This window comes from Mycotypha africana (genome assembly GCF_025528875.1).
Source record: "Mycotypha africana strain NRRL 2978 chromosome Unknown BDF20scaffold_7, whole genome shotgun sequence".
Lineage (NCBI taxonomy): Eukaryota > Fungi > Mucoromycota > Mucoromycetes > Mucorales > Mycotyphaceae > Mycotypha > Mycotypha africana.
In genome coordinates, this window is record NW_026515731.1 from 1,170,215 (window position 1) to 1,194,470 (window position 24,256).

The window sequence follows — 24,256 nt, forward strand, 5'->3', positions numbered from 1 at the left end:
ATGTCAGGATCCTGCTCGGTTACACGCACTATGCATGTAATTGGTTTCCCTGGATGGATGAATGACCAGCTGATCTTACACAGCAAAAAAATGAAGACATATGAATGGTAAACTGACACTTTAAGTTTTTGACAAATCGCAGCTGAATTATCCTCCCAAAATGCTGTTAGTTAAATCTGAATATGGAGGATTATTTTAAGTTGATGGCTTTGTTTGTAGCTGCCGAGAGAATGACTTTTCCATTGTTTTAAAAGTTGCAGAGCTTACTATTGATAATGTTTGCAAAAATCATAATAATGGATAGCTAGTCAATTCTGAGCGCTATCACTTTATACCTACCGGAATGTCATGGGTTTTGATTTGCTGGGTCTACCGTCTCATTGTAATTGCTTTGTTGCTAAAATGTCTTTCAGAAAAAATCAAAAAACGACTTAAGGTCGAAAAAAAGCACTCAAAAATTTACAGTGGAGGAAAAGCCATTAAATTCACAATGATAAACATAATGAAGAGTCATACATTAAGCGTGAGATAGTTTCAAGCCATTATTAGAATACAGAAAGTTAGTTGACTTAATGCAATGGAGTAAATCTTTCGAAGAATATAACTTTTATTTTCAGAGGTGACAGTAAGAAAAGACTGCTTAAAATGCTAAAGCTGTTTCCACAATTGAAATGGACAAGAGTAAAATACAGAAATCGAAGAATAAGAAGAAGAGAAAAACATAGAATTCTTTGCTCAGAAAGGTCAGCCATCTACTTTGCATGCCAATTCCAAGAAATCTCCCTGTTTAAGGATGACCACAAGTCTGCTTCACATAAACAGGAAAAATACACCAAAAAATGGACCTGATGAGTATTCTGTAAGAAGTGATATCTATTTACCCTCTATGCAGTTGATTTTATTTATCAAAAGCCTTTGGTTTTACAATACTAGAAAAAATGGAAATAACTTCAGCAGAAGTTAACGAAAACCAGGCCTCTATATCTCTCGTTATTAAGGGAAACAAATAGTAAAAGATCAAATAAAAGTCGTTGGTATTATGAGGAACATTTACAGAAACTTATTGAAGAAGCAGAGTTATTTGGTAGACGGACTATAAGCAGCATGTACTTCTGATGATGTTAACTACTTGCATGTTTTCGTCCGAACATTTAAACAATCATCAGTATTCCAAAAAAAAATAAAAATATTCATTATTAAGATAAAACATGCGCGGTATAATAACAACATGATTTTGACTTCGCAAAAAAATATTGAAGAACGCAATCTTTGCTTGCCAAGGAAAAGACTGACATGCGTGCCATTCTAAATAACACCAAGAACGTATGAGATAGCATATCAGTTTGAGGGATCTATATTAAAGTTAGCATACATTTACCAGATATTCCTTAAACAAATGCATTCAATCGAAATGAGTATTTTGTTTTAATAACTTTTTATACTTGTATTGCCTCAAGTAAATAGCGCTTTCTCTGCTTTATTTCAAATTTTCAAGGTGAAAGTATCAGTGCAGAATTCTGCGTGGGAATTGAAGCGATGCTTAATCACTTTTCAAGATGTCTAGGACAATGAAGCAATAACTATGAAAAATTAGCTTTGCACTTTTACTTCCTACTACTTAAAAGGTGGGTCCCATTAGGAATAATATACTGTTTAAGTAGAAAGTGGATAGCTGTAACAAAGCGATTTGCATGGATATTGATTCAAGTTTTGTGCCGTCATTAAAATGAAGTCTCAAACTAACAATGTACAGGGCTTTATTATCCTCAATATCACTTTTTTAGGGCTACTTCAAACGTATTCAGGGATCTTGTTTCATTGCTTCGACGACTGTTTGTTGAATAATCAAAGGGTTCAAACATATCAAAATTAGAGGCTGAAGGAGAGATGAATTCTCTAAGGTAACCATAACAATCCCACATATTTCCTATTATGGCTACATGTTACAGAAAGAGGTTTATTTTTACAATTTGTGACCCCAAATGCAATAAATATACGGGGCTACGGAGCCCTCGGAGGTAGAAAACAGACACTCTGTTAGGCTTCATTTGAATAATCTTTTGGACTCTTGAAACTCGTATAAATGTTTGTAAAGCACATGATACGGATTATTGTGTATGCTGTCCAAGTTATTCAAGCCAATCGTTTTTTCTTAAGAGTTTTCAAACCTGTTTATTTATACTCTGAAATTCTGTTTGTAACTATTTTGTGTTGTTTTCTTTTCTCTTTATATATCTTCTCTATTCATTGCTTCCACTGTTAGATAACTTCCATTGTTCCATTTTATTCTTGACTCAAAAGGCTCAAACCATTACCTTCTTGGTTTATATCACACAATTCAGTCATCAAACACACTAAATTAAGCTTTTTTAGTACCCATACACCATAGCCTCGTTTCAACAGTAAAGTTTAATCGTAAGGACCTATAAAACTAAAACTACCTTAAACAGATCTGTTAGACCATTATCTGATCATGACTGTCAGATAACACAAATTATAGATTATTATTACCGTAATAACCGGCAGTTAGGACTGATACTGCAATACTTTTACAGCTATTAACTAAGTATTGTTACTACTGTAGCAGCTGGTAATTCTTTTACTTCAAACAACGTCAATATGACTTCGACTGATGTGAATGACAATGAAGATAATAAGATAAAAAAGGAAAAGCCATCTTCTCCTAAACCAATTGAGGGACTAGTGCTGGATCATAATAGTCATAGCAATGTTGGCGCCAATACAACAGTGGACGCGTCAACATCTTGGAACAATAAAACTGCTGAGACAAAACCCAGCCTCTCATTACTGTCTACTGAAAAAATTAGAGGCCGGCAGGAATCATGTGGCTGGACATGTACCGATCATCTCAATAAAAGCAATATCGATAACGATATTCAACGATACCAGCAATCTATTGATGAGTCTACGCCTTCTCCAACAACTACTACTTCATCACAACTTCCGAACAGCAATAATACAGCGTTAAGTAGCAATAGTCATACTACTAAATTGAAGCGAGAAATGACATATCTTTCGAAAGATTTAAATTCAGATCGTACTAACACATCAGGGAAACCACCTTATTCCTATGCAACTCTTATCAGATATGCTATTGAGAACAGTCCGAATCAAAAGCTGACATTAAGCCAAATCTACGACTGGGTCATCGAGCATTATCCATATTATGCTACTGCGGGCCCTGGTTGGAAGAACTCTATTCGTCATAACCTTTCTCTTAACAAATGCTTTGTTCGTACACCCAGACCTGTGACTGAGCCTGGAAAGGGGTCTTATTGGAAGGTCGATAACTATGTCAAAGAGAGCGAAGCAGCATTAAAATCTACTCGATTGGTATCATCGTCCTCGATATCGTCAATGCGTCACGATAATACCCGGCGTCGTAGCAGTACAACTTCATCTTCTTCAAGTATTCATCGTGCATCTAATAGATTGAGGGACATTGATTTAAGTTCATTCAATCGTAGCAACAGCAGTCCATATAGGCATCCTCCACCACCACCTGCTGAAATATACAATAACCACACCACGCCCTGGAGTCATACTAATGTTATGATGGGAAGATACCCAAGTACAGCTTCTTTATCATCGTTCTCCCCCACCTCTTCTTCATGTTATTACAGCCCGGGTGGTATTATACAGAGTGCGAATACCGTGATATACACGAGCAGCAGTAACATCTCTAACCATGCTATGTCTGTTTCACCTACAACATTATATAACCCAGCTACTACGCAATCATCACCCAATGCTGTTACAACACCATTATCAACCACTATAGACATGAGTACAGAATCACCAAGTAGCAACGATTACTATCAGCAAAGAACAAATATATCACAGCCACTAATTCAAGAATCTTATTCACCACAGCAACAGCAGCAACGACAGCAGTATCCTCTCTATCACTCTTATCCACATCCTTCGTACTATCATCCTCATGTTTATAGGGCTAATGGTGAAAGCAATACGCATTCTGGCCAGACGGTTAATAGTACTACTACTGCAACATTAAATAATCACAGTCGCAATATAACAAATTCTAGCTATAACCACAGCCATTACTCTTCTGCTTCTACCGCTACTACAAACCTGGATTATGCCAATGGTATTCTTCCTACACCATCAGCAACTATTTCAGGATATTCAACACAACCTCAATCATACAGCAACAATGGAAACAGTGTTGAGGCGAACAATAGCCATCTACAGCCAAAGCAGCAGCAGCACCAGCAATATTACCATTCTTTCCAATACCACTATTACAGGCAACACCTACCCCATTCAGCTCCACGTTCCGATCATGACAATGTCCGTACTAGTAACCTAGTAAGTAGTAATTCATCCTTTGAAAGCAAAGTTTTGGCATCTTACAGAGGTTTTCAAAAGCAGCTGCATTATTACCGCTTATCAACCAACAGCAACCGCGGCGGTGATAAAAATGATAGTAATGGTGACAATATTATGCCTAATCGTGTATCAGCAATGCACATGCCTTGTCGTGATAGTCGTAACAATGTCAGTTCACCTGTTCACGCTTTCATAGGCACACCACCTCTACAGCATTCGCAGCAACCAGATAATGCCGATGCTGCCTCAGTTACCATTAAGATTGAAAATGAACAAAACGAGAGTACCGATGATGCACCGGCTCTTTCAACGGTGTCGGTGAAGAAAGAAGTAGCAACAAGTCCTAATCATACCATTGATCAACATAAGAGCTCAAACGTAGGATTGAGAAGAAACCCTGTACGTTCACGCTCAGCAATGGTTCTTGATAATAAAGATGATAACTGTGATGAAGACTACAGCGAAAATGAAGATGAGGATAGTGACTTTGAAGAGGAAATTGACGATGATAATAGTGGAACTTATCATCTCAATAAGAAAAAAGATGAGCAACATCTTCGTACCAGTAGAAGCCGTAGTCGTCGTACCATCAATGCCACTACTCCTTTAACACCTTATCCTACTGCCAGCAGAAATCAATTGGTACTTGAAAGAAATTCAACACGTCATAGAAAACGTGACAGCAACTTATTAAGCCGTTCTTCATCTACTATCAAATCAAGGACAAAAGCTGCACTTCGTTTAGAGGATAAAGAAGATGAAGCTAGTTAAGCCACTTCTCAAGCCATTATTATTATCCTGTGTATATTGTAGGATAATATGTCTTCATATTCGTTATCTTTATTGTTTGACTGTTTCCATTTAATTTGCTCTTTACTTGTATGAACTCTCCTTTTTAGCTATATTTAAAAAATTGCTTCTGGTTACTACGGCCAGTTTATGTAACAAGAAACAGTAGTTTAAAAGGGGCCTTTCCAGAAATGTAATTTTTGATTGCATATCTTATAATTTTTTGCGTTTTGAGATTCATGAGTCAACGAGGAGAGACTAGGAAGTTCATAGCGTGAATGCAACGATCACAATGGAAAAGGAGGCGTTCAACTTACTTTACCCTACAGTTTTCTTTTATTTGTTTATTTCCTTTCTTTTTTGTATAAAGTTACTGCCAAGTTTAATCGAGCCAGGTAATCCAATGATAAAACTCCTTCAAGTGATGACCTTGCATAATTTACTAATACTATTATTGCATTTAGAACACTTGTTTTAGTAGTGTTGTTTCAACAGCAATCGCCAACAGCTGACTCTGTTTTCCAATTGAGCTCACATTAGCCCATGTTGGGAGTAAATATGATGAAAAGGTACCAAAAGAACATTCAGGTATAAAAAAATACTCGAAGAAACTCTGAGATTGTTAGCAATTTAGCTTTATTACTTATAAATGCACCGTTTCTTGTTCTGTTACTTTTTTTTCATCCATTATCTTTGGTTCCTCTTCACCAACAATTTTTATAATATAAAGTACAACGAGTAAAACTGGTCGTAATGCTCTTACCTCTATTTAATTAACTGTCTTTCCATCTGCCTAACTCCATCGCTGTTTTTTATGGACAATAATACAGATGCAGACATTCTTTTTTTCTTAAAAAAAAATTTACAAACTGTATTTACGTTCTTTGTCTGTGTTTCAAGATTACGATTTGTAGTTATTATATCAAAAGAATGCTGAAAATATATGGCAGTTGCTAATGGACATAAGAAACAGATGTTGTTTAGTATAGCATTTTTAAGAGCGAAAAATAGTATATCAAGCTCAACTAGAGCGTGGAATAACAACAGCTGATAATAATATTAAAGGCAGTCAAATATAGCAAACATCATCTATCTATACACAACCCTGCGATAGATGTACCACATTTGGACGTGTTGCTAAAATGTTTACTACAATTAACAGCTGAAATGCAATTTAATATTCACATAATGGTGGTACATTAGAATCAGCTATTGTATAACTATTTAACATTTATAGAAATCTATTACATGTATAAACAGGATTCTACAAAAGAGCCGATGTAGGCTGTTCAGTTGTATTATATTCCAAAGCAACCAAAAAGTCAGCACACCAAGGAATTGTGTTGCCTTTCATGCCCACTTTTCGCCAGCATATCTTAGGTATGCCAACATCCATCAAGTAGAGTTCTCCTGTTACGTTTAAAGATTTGCAGCCCGACAATGGAGCCCCAAGGCAAAGCGTCCATTTAGGATGAATCATATGTTCTGGATGCAAAGGGATGCCTGTACCAGCATCGATACCACTTGGAAATTCGATAGAAAGTATAGGCTTGAGTTGACGGTTCGCCCATTCAATAACATTACAAACTTCGTCGTAATAAAATGAACCTTGCATATCCACTATATTGTCATCTACTCCCAGCATAGCATCCACGATTAAATCAGGGGCTGTTAAAAAATCAGTATCAAAATCGAACGTAATTTTCAGTTCGCCTTCTCCTCTACCACTGTTACTGCTGTTGCTATCAGCGATCTTTTGCTTCATAGATGATAATGCATTATAATAAGGTCGAACTAAGTCTGATAACGAATTGTGCTGTTGATATCGATTACCACTGCTTGCTGTGATGATACATACAGTGACTGAACAACCGTGGTTGAATAAATGGCGGGCTGCTGCCAAACCGAGTGCACCTTTCTTCGTGTTTCCTACCAAAATATTGACAGAAGGCGAAACAATATCGGTTCGACTTAAAAGCTGCAGGATCAATGAAGCTGCTCCGCGACCTCCATTTTCAACAACAAGATGATCAAAAGAATCAGATATCTGAGAACATTCATGCTCTACACGAGCCATTTGCAGAGGAGAGACTGTTGAGCAAGCAATACCCGTATTCTTTGTAACAATTTTTGTTGTCTTTATAGTCGTACTTGATAGCTGCTGCTGGTTTTTATTACTGTTACTGCCGCTACTATTGCTTTTTGATGCTAATGTAATCTTTGCTATTCTAGCTGTTAAATTCTTAGAATTTGACGAAGCCATTCGTTTCTTTGTTGTCGTAGTAGCAGTAGCGGTAGTTCTCATAAACTCATCCTGCGTCTCTGAATCGCCATTATCACTTTCATCCTCCTCAAAGTAATCATCGTCATCATCATCATCTTTAAGATTATCGTGTTCTAACACGTTTTCTGTCGGTAGCAAATTGATTTGTCTTTTTTGCTGTAGTAGATATTGTTGATTCTTTTGTGGTAATCTATTGATTGTCACAAGCAAATCTTCTTGAGCAGTATTATCTGCTTCTCTAATTTCTGCAAACACTTTTTCTTTATCAAACAGATTCAGGTTTTTTTGAAAATCAAATTCTTCTTCTTTAAAGATTTCTACATTCTCTTTTGCCCAGTCATTGTTCGTATTGCCGTTACTGTCCTTAAAAGTCTTCTTCCGTGAATACAGTGGTTGTGAATGATATTGTGCTGTCTGCTGTTTAGATTTTTTATAGTTATTGTCGCGTATTGGTTTTGACGCAGATGCAGAACGCATAGGTGTCTCTAATGTCTTAAAATTCAAAAGATTTTATCTGTTTTTTAGTATAAACAGACATGGTGAGTTAGCTATTGTCTAGTATACCTTTGCTGAAGATTCATCTCTAGGCTTTGGTGGGGGTATATCTTCTAATAAATGGTTGTCCAAGATAGGTTCTCTTTGTCTCTGTTGTTGTTGTTTCTGTTGCTGTGATTGGAGAGGAGCACTTAATACTTGCAGATCTTTGATATCTTTGCCATAAACACCGTAAACGGGCGCCTGAAGAGGTTTCTGGCCAGGTAAGAGCAGTGATACTAATTCATTATATGGTAAACCTTTTTTTTCCAACTATATGGTGATTGATTGATGCAAATAAGAGCTTACCATTTTTCAATGTCATTAGCTGTGTAGATGGCTCAACGCAAGAGATGGTTCCTTCCAATTTTATGCCAGACTGCAAGAGTACTGACACTTTTGAGCCTATAAAAGTATCTGCTTCTGCCATAATAAGTGAAGTTACAATCTAAAAACTGCAGGTACAGTATAATTTGTTTTCTGGTTTTCCAGCAAATGTGTGGTAATAGCAATACTAAGAATAAATGTAATCTTTTGCAGCTTTTCTTTGTCAACAAACCGTGTTTTATCCAATTATATTGCGGAGATAATACCGTACAGAAAATTGGCAATGCCTTTTTGAGATGATGGAAAAAAAAGAAAAAAAAAAAAAACTACGCGGTTTATTACTACAGTATTTTCGGTTTTAATCGGACTAGTTACTTTTTACATTTGGATACTTGTAGTACCCATTTGAGGCCACTTCCTTTCTGCACGCATTTGTTACAGTAAGTTCCGTCGTGTGATCGGCCCAGAAGAATTACGTACATTCTCCTTAGCTGCCATGTGGGCTGGTTGTCCAGTCGTATTCTATGTCAATGACTCACAATACTGTATTCTCATTGACTGCTCAGCATCTCTCTTGATCTAAAATCGAGTCTCTTTAGTGTCATTTTTCCCTTAAAGAAAGCAATAACAATAGATGATTGTATAAATTAAGTTAAACGCCTGTTTCTTGTCAGTAACTGATGAAGTGATAAATAAACGTGTCTCGATTAATAAACGTGTTTCGATTTTGATGTCAAAATTTAGCGCGTCTAGATTGTTTTTGTTGTCAAAACTTCTTTGTTGTCCAAATATAACATTCTAACAAAAAGTTTCAGTTTATAAAAAGATAAAAAGTTAGTACCTTTTCCCTTTTTTATCATAGTCTAGTTATATATTCTTTAAAAAATTATTAAAGAAGTGTTAGCAGTGGAGCATCAGGTAGATTAAAATAAGATCTCATCACGACCTACTCACAACGACTGCACTGTACATATTTTGTTTGCAACTGAGTGTTTGTATCTTTTGAGTAGCTTTATTATCATGCCGTCAAGAGAAGCAAAAGTTTACCTTAAAGCAAAGTTGAAGAAAAAGCAGCAAGAGAATAAAGAAAGTCAGTTCATTATTGCTGTATTTTGTTTACTATTCGTTTATGTACTCAATTAGAATCGTTGAACCATTAATATCTAGAAACATGTTTTGATTGCGGACGGGAAGGACATGCCCATAAGGGCTCATACTTGTGTCCAGAATATAATGGTAACAGATAGCTGAAGAGGTAGTATTTCTTGTTCATTTTCACTGATATTCTATTCATACGCTTTTCTAGCCAAGAAACGAAAGTCCGGACGACTACGAAACAAAGCAAGCTAAAGATAAAGGCAAAAAGAGAAGGCTAGAAGCGAGAAAAGCATCGCCATCGAATACTGTGAGTTTAAAACCTCAAAGGTGGATCCCAAATTGCCAAATTAAGTGCCCTTCTCTAGAAGTAATGTCATTTTCGTAGGTTTGTAACAATTGTAATAGTGTCGAAATGAAAGAAGTACGAATTTCGGACGGCTCCAGCGTCTATGGTACCAAGGTCTGCAAAACCTGTGGTATAATATGGCAAAGAGACGTCAATGCGGCCAAAAATATGCTTACTATTGCAAATTCCGTATGGGAACACAATGGCCGCCCCGACATTTTCTCTCGCCATCGCCATAACGAAAATGGTGCTGCAGGTTCTAGGTGAGTTCATCTTGTGAAATTTGTCACTGTACATTTCTGGGGTTTTATTAACTGATGAATGACGTTACTACATACACAAACAGGGTAGGTACTCTGTGCTTTGGCACAGTGTATTTACCTTGTTTGAGTAATAGTAGTTCGCACATTTGGCATTGAGCATTTTGACAGAAAAGGTATGATCCCAAAAATCATACTTTTCATCCAAAATAATTTTTAAATTAGTCTGAATTTCAATTATAATGTAGTCTCAATTTAATAGCCATTTGGTGCGAAAGTCAAGCGAAAAAACAGTAATTGAAGCGTATGACAAATGAGAAATCTAAACTTTTGTTATTGTAAATGATTGAGGATATATACACGCTTTAATGTCGATCTATGAAGTTATTGAATCATTAATTTCTTATGTTGGTCGCCTTTGGGCAACTCAAGAACAGCGCGTAATTTCCTTTCATCAGGAACATATTGCTGTATCAATTCCTTTTCTTTTTCTTCACCATAGAAAGAGATACCTGCTGTGACTATAAGCGCTGTTAAAGTAAGAGCTTGAGCATAAATACGAGCATGGTAGAATTTCTGCTTGGCCGTGAGATGTTTTTTGCCGCAAAAGCTGTAAGCACAAGCACTGATCATGGAAGAGGCCCAAGTAGTACCTAAGATAGCCCAGCGATGTTCATTGATGAAATAGATTAGTTTCTCCTTCTTAGATCGTACTTCACCAGAAGACATTATCAATGATTTGTAATTTTGATAAACTCGTTTGTCCATAGTTTTGTGATCGACATAGCCCAAGACTTCATTGCCATAGTTGTAAGCACCACGCTCAGAACCAAACATATAGCCAGTGAAGCCACCTGTGGCTAACATGCTGTATTGATAAGGTCTGCTCAATGCTCTAAAGGCGGGCGAAAAGCGAAATGATACAACGCTAGCCAAAAGACCAATACCGACACCGTAAGCTGCTCCTTTACATCCTTGGACAAAACTGATATGTTCCTGATTACGTTTTTCGGCAACGGTCAGCTGTTTTCTGCAACGCATTTTATATGTATTATCAGTTTTGATAAATCTGCTTTATTTGAAATGAAAGAGAAAAAGATAAAGATGTATCTAAGAAACTGAAACCCTCTTTATAAGAATTTATTTGGGGTAGTAGATCAGGCTGCTTTATATGTTTACCTGCTGTCTAATATTGTCCGTTATCGATCATTAGCAGCATTTGATGTTTCTGCTTTTTTTACAGAATGATATTTAAGTATTCCGGAACCGTCAGTCTTACTAATCACTCTCCCTTTAAAGTGCGAAGTGTGGCACATTATGCTTTTTTCATTAATCTCCTAGTAGTTCAACAATCCCGTATTGCAGTCTTTACTGTTTTTATATTAGAGAAATACATAACGTATCGTGTCTGTACAGGGGAGCTGAAAATGACGTAAAAGGCAGTGCCACTACTATATATTAGCATGAAACAAGGTTTTTTAGCTGCAATAGATTCCGATATAGAGTGTTCCCTAAAGTAGACAAAACGACAATATGTTCCGTTTTCCTGGACTTGCGCCTATGCAATAGAAAGACAGAAAACATCTTCAACCTTCAAACCTCGTTTCTGCTATGCCCATTAGTAAGTGCATTAATTTTTCGTAAAGGAGAAATCAGAACGAACTGAAGAAGGTTGATTTATTTGCATTTATCATGATCTGTTAAGAATAAGTTAGGCACTCCGCTCAAAACAGATCTTCTGTGTTTCAAAATAGAAAAGGCATTACCACCAAGCTATTACAATAAGCGGTTTGTTAAGGAGGCAAATGATATTTATCACGTAGATGACGTGATTTTATTTTTAGAACTTCCCCAATTATGTCTTACTGTAATGTTGACATATTCTCATTTTATGGGGCCTCGTTTCATAATGATATGCATCGCGACCACTTAGGGAAATCTTATCCACTTGTGAACGTTCACAACTACTGTTTTTTCGCTTGAGAAAGGCGCTGTTAATACGGATAAAATAGCGCTGTTGTCCGTTGGCTTGTGTAAGCAATAATTATACTATACTCAACTGATGCATCCACTTCAGGACAGTTCAAAAAGTGCTAGACCCAGATCATGACGAATATGCTGTACTAGGCACAAGCTATACAATCAACGGGTACTAAATGCATTGAGAAATTCTGTAGTATATCTTTCTACGGTGAAAACCAATGTATAAATTAGGTAAGAGTCTTGCAACTACTCGATAAGGGCACCTTCGCTGTTCAATTAGTAAACAGAATGATCTATAGTATATTATCAGGTTTTTTTGCACAAAACAGTGAATATAGTATAGCCTTTAATGTTGACGCTTAGCAATGATCACATGTAATACTTGATGCCCACTGTCAGGTAGGTGAAACCTAGAATATTTGATCTCTATGTGTCAAATTCACTAACTATGAGAGAAGAAAATGGGTAGCTGTTTGTCATCCGCTGCCTCATTCTTTTCTGTGAGTGCTTGATGCATATACTAAGACTGTATTGCTGTTGCAAAAGTTCATCTAGAAATGATTGCTGAGTAATATAAATTATGACAATCATTAACACAATATGGAAGTGATGTGACAATTTGGATCATTATTATCCAATATAAAAGTAACATCTTGTACACATTTTGTGCCTTCCAAGCTTGCGCGGCAGTAAAATAATCAAAACTTTTTTCGAAACATCAAAAGTGGAGAATTCATTGTCGATACATAAAGCCTTCCCAAGCGTTCAAATAAAAGAAAAACTCCGAAGACACTTTCGGCTTTAATCTAAAGCAAAGATTCCTGCATATGACGTGTTCTTTTCGATATTATTCATTACATTTCTTCATACCAATTTCACAACTGCTCTTTAGGCAACAAATTTTATAGTATGAGTGACAACAGTGAGTCAATCGCGCAATTCATCAGCATGACTAATGCTAACGAACAACAAGCAAAGTTCTACCTTGAAATGAGTAATGGAGATTTGGAAGTAAGTGCTTGACTCAGATATACTCTATTTCTGCAAACAACAATTGCGTAGGTGTAAGAATTAACAGCAACGAATTGTTAATACATAGCTCGCTGTAACGCAGTTCTTCGATAATTCAGGCTCTACAGAAGCGATCACTGACCATACTACAGCAGCAGTCCCCACTGATCAACGATCTGCCTCGCAACAAGCTTTCGGAGGAGCCAGTGGCAGTAATTCCAATATCTCCAGGTCAACTACACCAACCAATACTGGAAAACCAACCTCCTCATCTTCGTAAGTCCTTAACAATACATACATCCCATTAATACAACACAATTTTCTTACCCTCGACACGCTCTTTTTTAATTTCTGCCCCCAGCTCAAAAATCCGCTCATTTAGTGACCTTATATCTTCGAATGATGGTGGCGATTCAGATGACGATGATCATGAAAACCTCTATGCGGGTGGAGAAAAATCGTAAGTCGAATATGCCATCAATTGATGAACAGGGCAAAATTCAATAACTGTCAGATGCTGTTTACGTGTAGCGGTATGGTTGTACAAGGGCCTAATAGACGTGGTGGAAGTGATAATGGGGATAACCTCGTAGATGAAATTCTTAGAAAGGCAGCTCAGTAAGCCTCACTAATGAAGAAATGGACGTGTAACAGGAAATAAGCACTGGTTTTAACCTATGAATTCATTCAATAGAGGAGGTCCTGTACCTGCTGAAGAATTCGAAAAGTCAACGAAAAAACCCAAATATTACACAGGCACTGGATATAGATTAGGCAGTGAGGAAGAGCCTTCCTCTGTAGTTCAGCCTGCTGAAACCTCTGCCGGTTCGCTTGACGAAGAACCTGAGCCAGTAAATCATAAATAGACTTTTCAAATGTAACAGAGCAGCAGTCATCTTAATTTTCCTTTCGATTTCCCAGGTCACCCGTTACTTGACATTTTGGCGAAACGGTTTCAGTGTAGATGACGGACCTTTGTTTGAATATAATGATCCTGCTAACCAAGAAATGCTAACTGCTATCAATAGTGGGTAAGAGAAAGATTCCGACTTTATTAATTAGGGATATAGATTCAAACTCTGCTCACAATTTAATATTGTACCATAGACGTGCACCACTTTCGTTATTGAACGTGCGTCATGGTCAACCTGTTGAAGTTCGTGTGGTGAAGCGTCAAGGGGAAGACTATGTTCCTCCACCTAAAGTTCGTAAAGCATTTGAAGGAGCAGGTAACCGTCTTGGTAGCCCAGCACCTACCTTTAGTACACCTTCACCAGCGCCTGGTGCTTATCCAGCAGCTGCTTCCAACAGCAACAGTTCAGCGAACACCAACGCACCAACCATAGATGAAAGTCAGCCTATCACAAACATTCAAATTCGTCTCGCAGATGGCTCAAGGTAAGCAATAAGACTTACAAATGCTCAAAGGGAGACCACTGCTTTGAGCAGGAGTAACTAACGTGCCGTGCTTCATTTATAATGTTATTTGACAAAACAAAGATTGATAGCCAAGTTAAATCATACACACACAATAGCTGACATTCGTAAATTTATTGAATCGTAAGTCAACCATCAACGATACGAGGAAGGAGTAGTTAAAATGGCAAAAAATAACGAGCAAAATTAATTACATATTGCTAGATCCCGACCAACTGCTGGTGGTCAATATATACTACAAACAACCTTCCCTGTTAAAGAACTCAAAGATGCAAATCAAAGTGTGAAGGATGCTGGCTTACTGAATAGTGTCGTTATTCAACGCTACCAATAACATACAGGGTCTAAAGCTATGAAAGGTTTAAAACTTGTAATATCGTTTTGTAGTAGTAAACTTTAAAAAGTAGCAAATGCTGTCATCCAGCTATTCATATGAAAACATCGCGAACCTTTTTTTTTCTTTTTTTTTTTTTTTGTACTATTTTTTGGTATCAAGATTTAAGAAGGGTTTTTATTAACCAAATTTGATTAAGGATATCCGTAATAAATATACATATATAATAAAACGTACAGTGTACTAATGAGTAAATGCATAAATCAGTTTGAGTATATACGTAGAACTGTTAATAGAGCCAAGTAGCTATTCTAAGGAACTCATGGGAAGGGGCTTCTGATATTATAAGGAGGGATGCCCGATAACATTCGACTACATCATTGAAATAATAATCGAAAGGCAGAAGATTAAAGGTAAAAGAAGCATGAATTCATACATCAGGCTTGAATAACGGCCTCAAAGGCCAGACTACTGCGTCGTGATGTAGAGCAGGTAATGTTTTTTTCGAATCTAAACTACATAATTTGTTCTTCTTTCTGTTTCTGTATCGTCCGTGCGTCCGTTGTCAGCTTTACACATAGTCTATTGTGTGCATGTGTCCGTAAAGTAACAGTGATAACATCATCAATCAACAAGTTGACTTTCGTCGTAATCATGCCTTTGCACCAGATGACGGTTGAGAGCATCTCTTCGGCTAAAGTGGTTTTTGCAGTGTTTGCAAGAGAAAGATCTTTCGCCACGGTGAACAGTAGCCAAATGACGATCTCTATCGTGTCGACGATCAAAAGCCTTATGGCATTGAGGACAAGGGAAATCTTTGGTTCTATTCTTGTCGTGGGTTTTGATATGTGTATTCAGATTATAACGTCGTTTAGAAATCAGTCCACAAATATGACATTGATATAATTTTGGTTCTTTTGCTTGTTTCTTGATTACTTTCTTAGGTTTGTCGTGCTTTGCAGCCGGTTGATTTTTCTCAGCAGCTTTCGTTGTTGCCTTCTTCACCTTCTTAAGAGAACGTTGTGATGTATGACCACTTCCGACAGCATCAATAGGCCTCTTATTTATCTTCTCTACAAATCCTTCTTCTTCAGACTGTGCTGCTCCTTGTTTTTCTATGCTAGGTTCTTCTGAATTGGCGGCAACGTCGTTAGCAGCAGATAAGCTGAATTGAGAGTCAGAATATCTCATTTCTTCACTTAAAGGTGATGAACTAGGATCGAAACCTAAAACGTCTTCCAGCTTTAATAATGGAGTGGCCGGTCCTGAGATATTTTGTCCAGAGTCCATAGGCTGATCGACAGCAGAGTGTTCAAATTGCTCTTCAGAAGAAGTAAGAGGAGGAAATAGCGAATCAGTTTCCTGCTCAGATAGATTTTCTAATTTAACAGTTGGTGACGGCTTTCCTGCTATAGTAGTAGAGGCAGGAGTGAGAATATTCAGTGGTGTGGTTATCGATGCTGCCGCAGGAGTATACAAAGGATGCTTTGATTTGTCAATTAACAACAGGCTTGGATCACCATTGAACTGTGCAACTGGATCATTGGTCATTGTTAACTCAGCAGCCGGATTGTTATGTCCAGCATGATTCAGATAGCCAGAAACACATACATCTTTATTGTCATTATTGCTACTCATATTCAAATTGGCAAAAGCATTGTACATCAAATACGGTGAAAAATCCAAACCAACAGGGAGAAATGGAGGAGTGTCTGCAGTATGAGTATCCATAAAGGGTGTATCGATCATTGACGAGTCTAAGTAAGGTGTTCCCATATAAGGTGATGCAATGGTGGTATTATTCATACTGGGTGTTGCGCCAATACTAGGCATGGTGTTATGCTTGTTTGTTGTTTGACTGTAGAAGTCTGAAAACATGGGTAGGTGATGTAGCAAAAAAAAAAAGGCTCAGATATCAAATATCAAAGGAAAAAGGAAAGAAGGTTAAATGAATACAAAATTTTCGATCGAGGTATTTATATAGCGGTTTCTGATTTGATAAAAAAGAAAAAACCAGAAGAACGGAAATTTAAGGGGCAATGCATACAGTAATTAATAATCGTTGTGACTTACATGGTTGCCATGACAACCAAACACTATCGCTTACATGATTGGATGAATTCAACACTTGAAACCTGTATTTGCCCAAATTAGGCAACATTACGTGTACCACCCTCCGAAGTTTAGACTTTTTTTGTTCTATTGTTGTTAGATATTCAGGAAGACAAAAACATTTACGCTCTAATTGATAAAAACTAAAAATTAACTAATAAAATGCAGCTTTTGTTCTGCATCCTGCTTATCGAATGTAGGTCACTAAAATGCTTTTGATAAGTATTGGTCTCCTTAAGAAACCATGGCAACTGTTTTTATAAGATCGGAACAAAAAGTTTGTATTATAGAATTTGATTGGCCTTTTTTTAGAATCAATGCCATTTCAGATTTGTAAGCGCCACAAAAAGTTTGCGTTACGCTTAGGAACAAGAAGAATGGTTTATTTTTTGAATCATAGCCAAGTTGTAGATCCGAGATCAGCGTCGATTTGGGAACATGCATTTTCGTTGATATTAAATTGAGAGGCTAATGTTATGAACAAGATGGAACAGACTGTACATTGAGAAAATTCAAAAACTATACAAAATTATTAACAGAGCAAAGCACTGAAAATTATAGAATAACATCATTGAATTATTACAAATCTATAACGTTCGGTTTTTTTTTAGTCATTCTAAGCTGATTTCGGACTACAATTCAAGTCAGCGTTGGCCGTGCAATACAAGAGTAACAATGATAACAATAAGTACTTTTGGCAATTGCAAGTGCTCAGCCGACAACTTCCTAAACATCCACCCGCCATATTCCTATCCTTGTAATAAACTGCCATTGGCTTTTTGAATCTATCTAGTCGTATAGTTTGACCCTACGTCATTATTAAGTTCGTTCTACAGCGCATGGCATATATACTTTTGAACTATGAAAGCATAACATCATATAAAAGATATCAACACCGCCAATTTCTGTTTGTTAGGAATGAAACAAAATGAAATACAGTGTTTTAACTACTATTTCAGACTTTTCACAAATTTTATTGGACACTATTAAATCTTAATTTAGACAACTTTCAATTATTTTACGATGAAGCGGTATATTATTCTTGGACGATTTCGCTGATAATCAATTATCCAGTATCATCCAAGCAGCATTAAGGATGGCGTACAAGCTAGTCCTAAAAATGAGTGCTCATAGTAAAGAGGTCGCTAAGAAAACTCTTATTGGCGTGACTTTGCAATAGGACGAGCTACAAAAAGCTTGACAACTTTTTCGTCATTTGACGATGTGTTATAAGACCCAACCAGATGTTCGTCAGTGCCTTTTTCGGAACTTTGCCCAATGATAAAGACGTGTCTTTCTTTTCTCGCGTTTTGTTGTCAAAGTTAGATTATAATGAAGGGGTTCTTTTAAACGAGAATAAGATCCCTTCTTTTCCGTATTTCGCTTTTTTTGTAACTTACAGCTCTATTCATGTACAAAAGTTTCATTATACAGAAGATTAGATCTATTAAAGAAAAGCATAAGAACCAGGTTAAAAGGAACCCATTTGGTAAAATGCTTGATAATTGTAGGAGAACCGTCAGATCAAGATATAAGGATTCTGATATTTGTTGTAATTTTTTAGAGCATACCAAGTGTCGAGACTGCTATGAACCAGGTCATTTTGACAAGCGTTACTACAAATGCAAGTATTACAAAGCCGTAAATGCTGATGATGGTAAGCAATAAACCTAAATCTATCTTACACACAGCACTTAATTGCTTGTGAGTAACCTCCTAAAAGTTGGTAGCAGTGGCAAAAAGAGAAAACAGAGTGACCAAGTGAAAGAGAAGAAGAAAGCAGTTAAACGGAAAAAGACCACCGCACAAGCTGCAAAGTGCCTCAGCTGTGGACAAGATGGCCATACCACTGCTCGTTCGCCGCAATGCCTCAAACACACGTCTTCGAAAGAAGAACTCATTTCATCTGTTCTTGGTGATGATGCTACTGTATTCACAAGAAAGCTTCCCATCGACAGTGCGGTGTTACCAACCTTCCGCGAGAAATTCAGAGAAAAAGTCATTTCGTGCTGCAATGACATTAGGGCTATTGTGTTTCGTTCGCAACTATTTGTTAACGCTTATCTCATCCATAATAAGAAAGACACACCAAAAGAAATTTTCACCCAACAGTTCTGGTATTCGGTTGGACAACTTGTAACAGGTAAAACAGTAACCAACAAGAAAGCAATAAATGATTCCATGAAAAACTTCTATAAGCAGTTCAAAGAGAAGCATCCAGCTGTCGAAGTAAGTTATAGCTTCACCAAAGGCTATAGCCAATGCTTGACAGAAGCTTGTAAAGAGCTCAGTACCACATATACAAACAGCATTGTTGAGCTTTTTGAGCAGCGAATGCTTAAATATCTATACTATACCTTGCAGAATTTGTTCCCGGTAAGGATTAACTTTACATTAAACCAAACAGCAGCAAAGTCAATATTCTTTTCTCTTTAGAGCATGGTAAAGCGCGATGTTGACGAAATCGCAACAAAATACTGCTATCAAGCGATTTGCAAAGGCGAACCCAAATGGCCTGGTAAAGTCAAGTTAAGCAGTGATGACAAATTAAGAATAGATAATTTGTGCAAGAACTTTGCAGACCTTGTGGAGGAAAAGGTTACGCTTTTATCATTGGCGGCCGATTCGGTCAAATTTGTCAAGCCCTTGTGGTTTATCCAGGACTACTACGAAGAAGAGCATTCTAATCATTTTGCCTACGATGTTCGTAGGTTACCATTACCTCATCGCTTCTTCCCTTTTCCAACACCCTCAGTATCATGGCGCTTCATTACCATCAGCATAAACGCCCTTACTCCTTTTTTATTTCCTGGAAGACTTGTAAAGGGCTATTGGAATCAACTTGAACAATTTTGTAAAGTGTTCAACTTCAAAAAGTTAGGCTTCAGAAGGTAAAGTAAATAGCACTCTGCTAAAAGACTCTGTTCTCAAGATTATTCTTTCACTTATATCATAGTATTGCTGAGTTAAAGACAAACACAAGTATGCTCTTCAGGAATCTCATTCGATCTGATGGCTTCACTGTAGACTTCCTATTTAGTCGTAAGAAGAAACCAAAAGAAGACGCCATCATTGATCATCATGACTTGACGTTGGAAGACTTCTCCTATGAAGAAATCACGACAAACTACAGACCCACATTTGTTGATCCTGGCCGAAAGACCGTATTTACAGCAGCAATCGGGTTAGAAACAAACAGACATGAGATACGGCGCTGCTCGACAAAAGAATATTATCACATGACGGGTAGTACTCGTGTCAATGCAGAATTAGAAAGGAAAAAGGCCGGTTGTATGATAAAAGCGATAGAAAGCAATATACCAAGTAGTAAAACAGGCTCGCCTGAACAGTATAAGAGATATATTATTTACATACTACAACATTTAGAGATCCTGTTCTCATTCTATGGGCCAGGTATGGGTGAAACAAGGTTCCGTCTGCATCAAGGCAGACAGCGTGCTGCAGATATGATGGTGAACATGCTTGTCGATGGAGGGATCAAATACGACAAAGAATTACGGAAGAAAAGAAAGGAAGAACAGATGAAATGGCCAAAGAAGAAGGGCAAAATTAAGCATAAAAAAAGAAGAAAGAAGACGAAACAGAAAGTGAAAGTAAAACAGGAAGAAGAGAATGAGAAGGAGATCCGGGAAGAAGAAGAGACAAAGAGCGATAACCACGTTCGGTAAGTCTGTAGCGATTAACTGTCCACTGAATTTGTGTATACTCAATCTACTGTCTTCCTTCAACAGACGATGGGCCCCTGAGAAATTCAGGCTGAGTGATCGCAAAAAAGTTCCTCTGGTTGTATTTGGTGACGGCATGTTCAATAAATCCGCCGTTCATCTAAAAGGCCTTAGAACTGGTGTCGTTGGTGTTTTGTGGCGTGCATTGAAGCGAAGAGAGGCTGCTGGTGATCTCCTTGCCGTGACAATTGATGAATACTTGACATCACGCATATGCAATTGTTGTCGCTCAGACACATTGAAAGCATTAGACACCGTGCGTGACTGTAGTATCCTTGTTTGCAAAACCTGTAAGATACTATGGAACCGCGATGTCAATGCAGCAAAAAACATGATGGCCATCAGCATTTCGGTATGGAAAGACAAGGAACGTCCTACGGAGTTCAGCCGGAAGACAACTTCTTAGTCTTTTGATTTTTATTATCGCCAGAACGAAACTGGCTTGATATTTACAGGTAAACGTCTCCATTTTAGTGTAGTTCGATCTTCAAACTCTAACTCAATCGTCTCAAAATTTTGGTCATTCCATCCAGTTATTTTTAAGCTGCGTCTAAACCCGCAGTTAAAAAACTGTAATTGTTCAAAGAGAAAAGGGGACCATAAGAAAAATTAGCTTTCAAATCCAGATTTCTGGAATCAGTCTAGAAAGCTTTCTACCGAAAGAGAAAGGCGGAGTCATAATAGTGGCAAGGTTGAACAGTGAAAGTAGGTCAATGACCAATGACGCATTTTCAGTGTCACATGTTATTTACAAGAAATAGAATAGATGTTGCTAAAAATCCATTCAGAATAAGTTTAAGTAAAACGAAATAATATAACAAAATAAGTTACTGAATCAGAATTCAAAGGTCTCTTTATGGAAATGAAAACGATGTCGGACAGCTTCATTGACCACCGCTTTTGTAAAACTAGTAGATCCACAAACATGTACCCAAACGCGATCATCCATGCTTGCATTTTTTATCTTTTCTAAATTTATACCCGGCCGTGGTCTTTGACCATAAATGAGTTTGAAACCATCCATACTTTCCAGAGATGATGAGCCAGCCATCATTCCAGAAACATAAATAGTCATGCTTAACTGAATAGGCAAGATTGATTGCTTTGCTTTTTCTGACCAGTAACTAAACATATCCAAAAACGGTTTGATCTCGTCTAATTTTGTCAGAGAAAAGAAAAGAATGATATTACATTAGAAGTTGATTGATTCTACAGAGACTACGTTGAAAATATCTAAGTACCTATAACACGAACAGCCCAAGTAATGTATAAGGTATCGGTGGTGTAAGTTCGAACACCCATAGAACGTTTGTCAATCACATCTTTGACAATAGCCATGGCTGGTGTAATGCCAATGCCAGTGGCAAATAATGCCAGTGTAGGGTAATCTTGATATTGAAGCTTGGGCCCATAAAGGCCATCAATATACACCTTCATGTTACCGCTTAGTTGAGTTCCATCTTTGCCTACTGCTGCCGCTCGCAATAAGTCTTTTGTTTTTGTACCTAATGCTTTGATATGGAAGGTGGCAACTGCTCTATTCTGTCGATAGCTTTTTTGTATATTATTCATATGCGCCCTGCTGCCACTTCGATGCCGTAGGTAGGCTACGTCGGCAGGATTCAAACTGCTGCCACTGCTATTAATATTGGCAGAGTCATATATATTTGATGCTATACTTTCGCTGTCGTCATCCATGCTACTAAAACTGACAGTAGAGCCATTCGCAAGCAAAGGCGTAGTATCATTGATAACAGCCATACCCTCTTCAAAACTTGAATTACTGGAGGCTCGCCCCGCAATCGTCTTCACTTCCTCGTCAGCTGCATAGTTGGCAATTGTTGTACTATCAGTGACTCTGAAGATTTCAGAAATTGTAAACGGATGCCAATTGGCATACTCCCATAATTTATGATCATTCAACACAAAAGCTGCAAAAACGTAGTTCCCAGGTTTAAAGTGTTGAAGCATGTTATTATTTTCGAAAAGGACCCGAATAATACCATCTTGCAACTCTGTTTGTTTTGCTACTTGTTCGATTTGAATAGATGAGCATTGGGTGTACCATGATTTATAACTTCTAATAGCTCGGTCAGCAATCCATAATAAGGTGGGCGGTGTATAAAACGCTGCACATGTTGGGTAATGTAATATAGTAGACATGATAGCAGATATCAAAAAAATGATATGACTCCAATAGAACAGCTCAAAATGGTTGCGTCTGATGAATTCTAAAGAAGTGATAAAAATAATGATATAAGAGAACATAGCAATGGATCCTGCTGTATAGGTTTCATCTTTAAAAAACATCCCCCAGTAAGACTGTTCTCGAATAAATCCATCATATCTACATCAGAGTTCAAAACGTCTAATGAGGTCTTTTCAACAAATGTACCTTAAATATTGTACGTGAAACTTACATTCTATAGATAAAATGCGGAAGAAAATTGGCGTAGCCCACACGAGCAAAAATGCGATGGAATGGAATCAATTCCTCGAATGTAAGCCCTGATAATTTCGGCAAGCAAGAATTTCTCTGCGCCAGGAAGAAGACGAAACTCCAGTTCACCAACCCTAAAAACGCAGACCGCCGATCTAAGATAGAAACGGGCATCGACACGAATGCTATCACTTTTTGGTTTGGGTTTGTATCATACGGTGCGACGAACAAGAGGAAGAAAATATCGATCACGCAAAATATTAAAACGCCAAGGATGTCTTTAACTGGTATCATTTCTGTAACAAAGGGAATACGAACAACAAAGTCAAATGAGTGTAGAAATTTGGCGCCTGGTAAATCAGCGACTACGACATTCTCTCCCTTTAATCTTCGTTTACGTATATAATAAATGCGGATCCGGTTCAATTGATAGTAAAGACAATAAACAATAAAGCAAATCCACCAGAAAAAGGCATAGGCCATTCCGCACATCCAAAAATTAGAGTCGGTTCTCAAGTAGGGTCGATAGGTGCCATTTGGATTTTGTTGTGAGAATTGAGGCATTTATCGAAAGCCTGCCTTTCGTACTAATTTGTTCGTAATAAATTGATTCGAAAAAGTTTGAAGAAAGAGACAATCAACGTATTGAAAATGTAAGAGTAATTTTAATAACAGATTATACAGGCCTTTGGAACCAATCAGATACGCAGAATTTTATCTGATGTTCGATTCTGCTTTCCCCTGTGCGTACTGTTTATCAGATTATCATTTTCTTTTTTTTTTGCCCATTCTTTTTGTAAAAGAATTATGAATACATGTATTTGTACGTTTATTTTATTAGAAAACATTTATTATACTTACAGGTGTCTCTCTTTTCCATCACTTGGTATTTATATTCACAACTGAAGCACAACTGTACAAAGCATGGCCACATTCCGTTTTTTTTACCGTTTCATGAAATTAGATTATGGGGTTTATCAGATTGTTGTTCTTGCTGTTGTGCAAGGTTTTCTATGTAGCGAACGTACGCAGACAATGACTTTGTTTGCATTACACAAAACTACAATTGTTTATTATATTATTCAAACATACTGAAATACATTTAATTTAACAGAAGGAGAAAAAGGGTATATCAATGTTCACTAAAGCGAACTATGTTCGACTGTGATTGCCATTGTTGCTGC

The 24,256-nt window shown here is 37.3% G+C and overlaps 12 protein-coding genes across 12 annotated transcripts; 8 read left to right on the forward strand and 4 right to left on the reverse strand.

Moving 5' to 3' along the window:
- BDF20DRAFT_836863 (uncharacterized protein) lies at nt 1-532 on the forward strand (the record flags this gene model as incomplete). Its single annotated transcript, XM_053078993.1, has 3 exons — nt 1-107; nt 220-277; nt 305-532. 3 exons carry the CDS (start codon nt 1-3, stop codon nt 530-532), a joined length of 393 nt encoding a protein of 130 aa, XP_052934945.1.
- Nucleotides 533-3,078: 2,546 nt separating this feature from the next.
- BDF20DRAFT_787845 (uncharacterized protein) lies at nt 3,079-3,309 on the forward strand (the record flags this gene model as incomplete). Its single annotated transcript, XM_053076136.1, has 1 exon — nt 3,079-3,309. A coding segment is annotated over one exon (231 nt), but the record flags the coding sequence as incomplete, so codon positions are not given.
- A 3,115-nt stretch (nt 3,310-6,424) lies between these two features.
- On the reverse strand, nt 6,425-8,408 carry BDF20DRAFT_914394 (YjeF N-terminal domain-containing protein; the record flags this gene model as incomplete). Its single annotated transcript, XM_053084181.1, has 3 exons — nt 6,425-7,936; nt 8,009-8,217; nt 8,288-8,408. 3 exons carry the CDS (start codon nt 8,406-8,408, stop codon nt 6,425-6,427), a joined length of 1,842 nt encoding a protein of 613 aa, XP_052934947.1.
- Nucleotides 8,409-9,773: 1,365 nt separating this feature from the next.
- On the forward strand, nt 9,774-10,011 carry BDF20DRAFT_878867 (uncharacterized protein; the record flags this gene model as incomplete). The annotated part of the gene is made up of 1 exon (XM_053081522.1): nt 9,774-10,011. A coding segment is annotated over exon 1 (196 nt), but the record flags the coding sequence as incomplete, so codon positions are not given.
- A 382-nt stretch (nt 10,012-10,393) lies between these two features.
- On the reverse strand, nt 10,394-11,050 carry BDF20DRAFT_823081 (uncharacterized protein; the record flags this gene model as incomplete). Its single annotated transcript, XM_053077768.1, has 1 exon — nt 10,394-11,050. One exon carries the CDS (start codon nt 11,048-11,050, stop codon nt 10,394-10,396), a length of 657 nt encoding a protein of 218 aa, XP_052934949.1.
- Nucleotides 11,051-11,253: 203 nt separating this feature from the next.
- BDF20DRAFT_944325 (uncharacterized protein) lies at nt 11,254-12,146 on the forward strand (the record flags this gene model as incomplete). The annotated part of the gene is made up of 3 exons (XM_053084830.1): nt 11,254-11,441; nt 11,492-11,630; nt 11,715-12,146. 3 exons carry the CDS (start codon nt 11,254-11,256, stop codon nt 11,940-11,942), a joined length of 555 nt encoding a protein of 184 aa, XP_052934950.1. The 3' UTR covers nt 11,943-12,146.
- Nucleotides 12,147-12,784: 638 nt separating this feature from the next.
- On the forward strand, nt 12,785-14,889 carry BDF20DRAFT_878877 (uncharacterized protein). The gene is made up of 9 exons (XM_053081523.1): nt 12,785-13,003; nt 13,092-13,279; nt 13,365-13,463; nt 13,535-13,621; nt 13,698-13,854; nt 13,925-14,034; nt 14,111-14,401; nt 14,504-14,563; nt 14,645-14,889. The coding sequence occupies exons 1-9, from the start codon at nt 12,902-12,904 to the stop codon at nt 14,772-14,774; spliced, it is 1,224 nt and encodes a 407-aa protein (XP_052934951.1). The 5' UTR covers nt 12,785-12,901; the 3' UTR covers nt 14,775-14,889.
- Nucleotides 14,890-15,398: 509 nt separating this feature from the next.
- BDF20DRAFT_914398 (uncharacterized protein) lies at nt 15,399-16,607 on the reverse strand (the record flags this gene model as incomplete). Its single annotated transcript, XM_053084182.1, has 1 exon — nt 15,399-16,607. The coding sequence occupies one exon, from the start codon at nt 16,605-16,607 to the stop codon at nt 15,399-15,401; it is 1,209 nt and encodes a 402-aa protein (XP_052934952.1).
- Nucleotides 16,608-18,230: 1,623 nt separating this feature from the next.
- BDF20DRAFT_878888 (uncharacterized protein) lies at nt 18,231-18,614 on the forward strand. The gene is made up of 3 exons (XM_053081524.1): nt 18,231-18,375; nt 18,402-18,403; nt 18,453-18,614. Exons 1-3 carry the CDS (start codon nt 18,297-18,299, stop codon nt 18,552-18,554), a joined length of 183 nt encoding a protein of 60 aa, XP_052934953.1. The 5' UTR covers nt 18,231-18,296; the 3' UTR covers nt 18,555-18,614.
- Nucleotides 18,615-18,824: 210 nt separating this feature from the next.
- BDF20DRAFT_944344 (uncharacterized protein) lies at nt 18,825-19,781 on the forward strand (the record flags this gene model as incomplete). The annotated part of the gene is made up of 2 exons (XM_053084831.1): nt 18,825-19,262; nt 19,323-19,781. Coding segments are annotated over 2 exons (897 nt in total), but the record flags the coding sequence as incomplete, so codon positions are not given.
- Nucleotides 19,782-19,861: 80 nt separating this feature from the next.
- Nucleotides 19,862-20,449, forward strand: BDF20DRAFT_805727 (uncharacterized protein; the record flags this gene model as incomplete). Its single annotated transcript, XM_053076506.1, has 1 exon — nt 19,862-20,449. A coding segment is annotated over one exon (588 nt), but the record flags the coding sequence as incomplete, so codon positions are not given.
- A 952-nt stretch (nt 20,450-21,401) lies between these two features.
- On the reverse strand, nt 21,402-24,001 carry BDF20DRAFT_878900 (ferric reductase like transmembrane component-domain-containing protein). Its single transcript, XM_053081525.1, has 4 exons — nt 23,934-24,001; nt 23,053-23,862; nt 21,874-22,979; nt 21,402-21,787 (listed from the first exon to the last, which is right to left on the reverse strand). Exons 2-4 carry the CDS (start codon nt 23,634-23,636, stop codon nt 21,468-21,470), a joined length of 2,010 nt encoding a protein of 669 aa, XP_052934956.1. The 5' UTR covers nt 23,637-23,862; nt 23,934-24,001; the 3' UTR covers nt 21,402-21,467.
- Nucleotides 24,002-24,256: the final 255 nt, after the last annotated feature.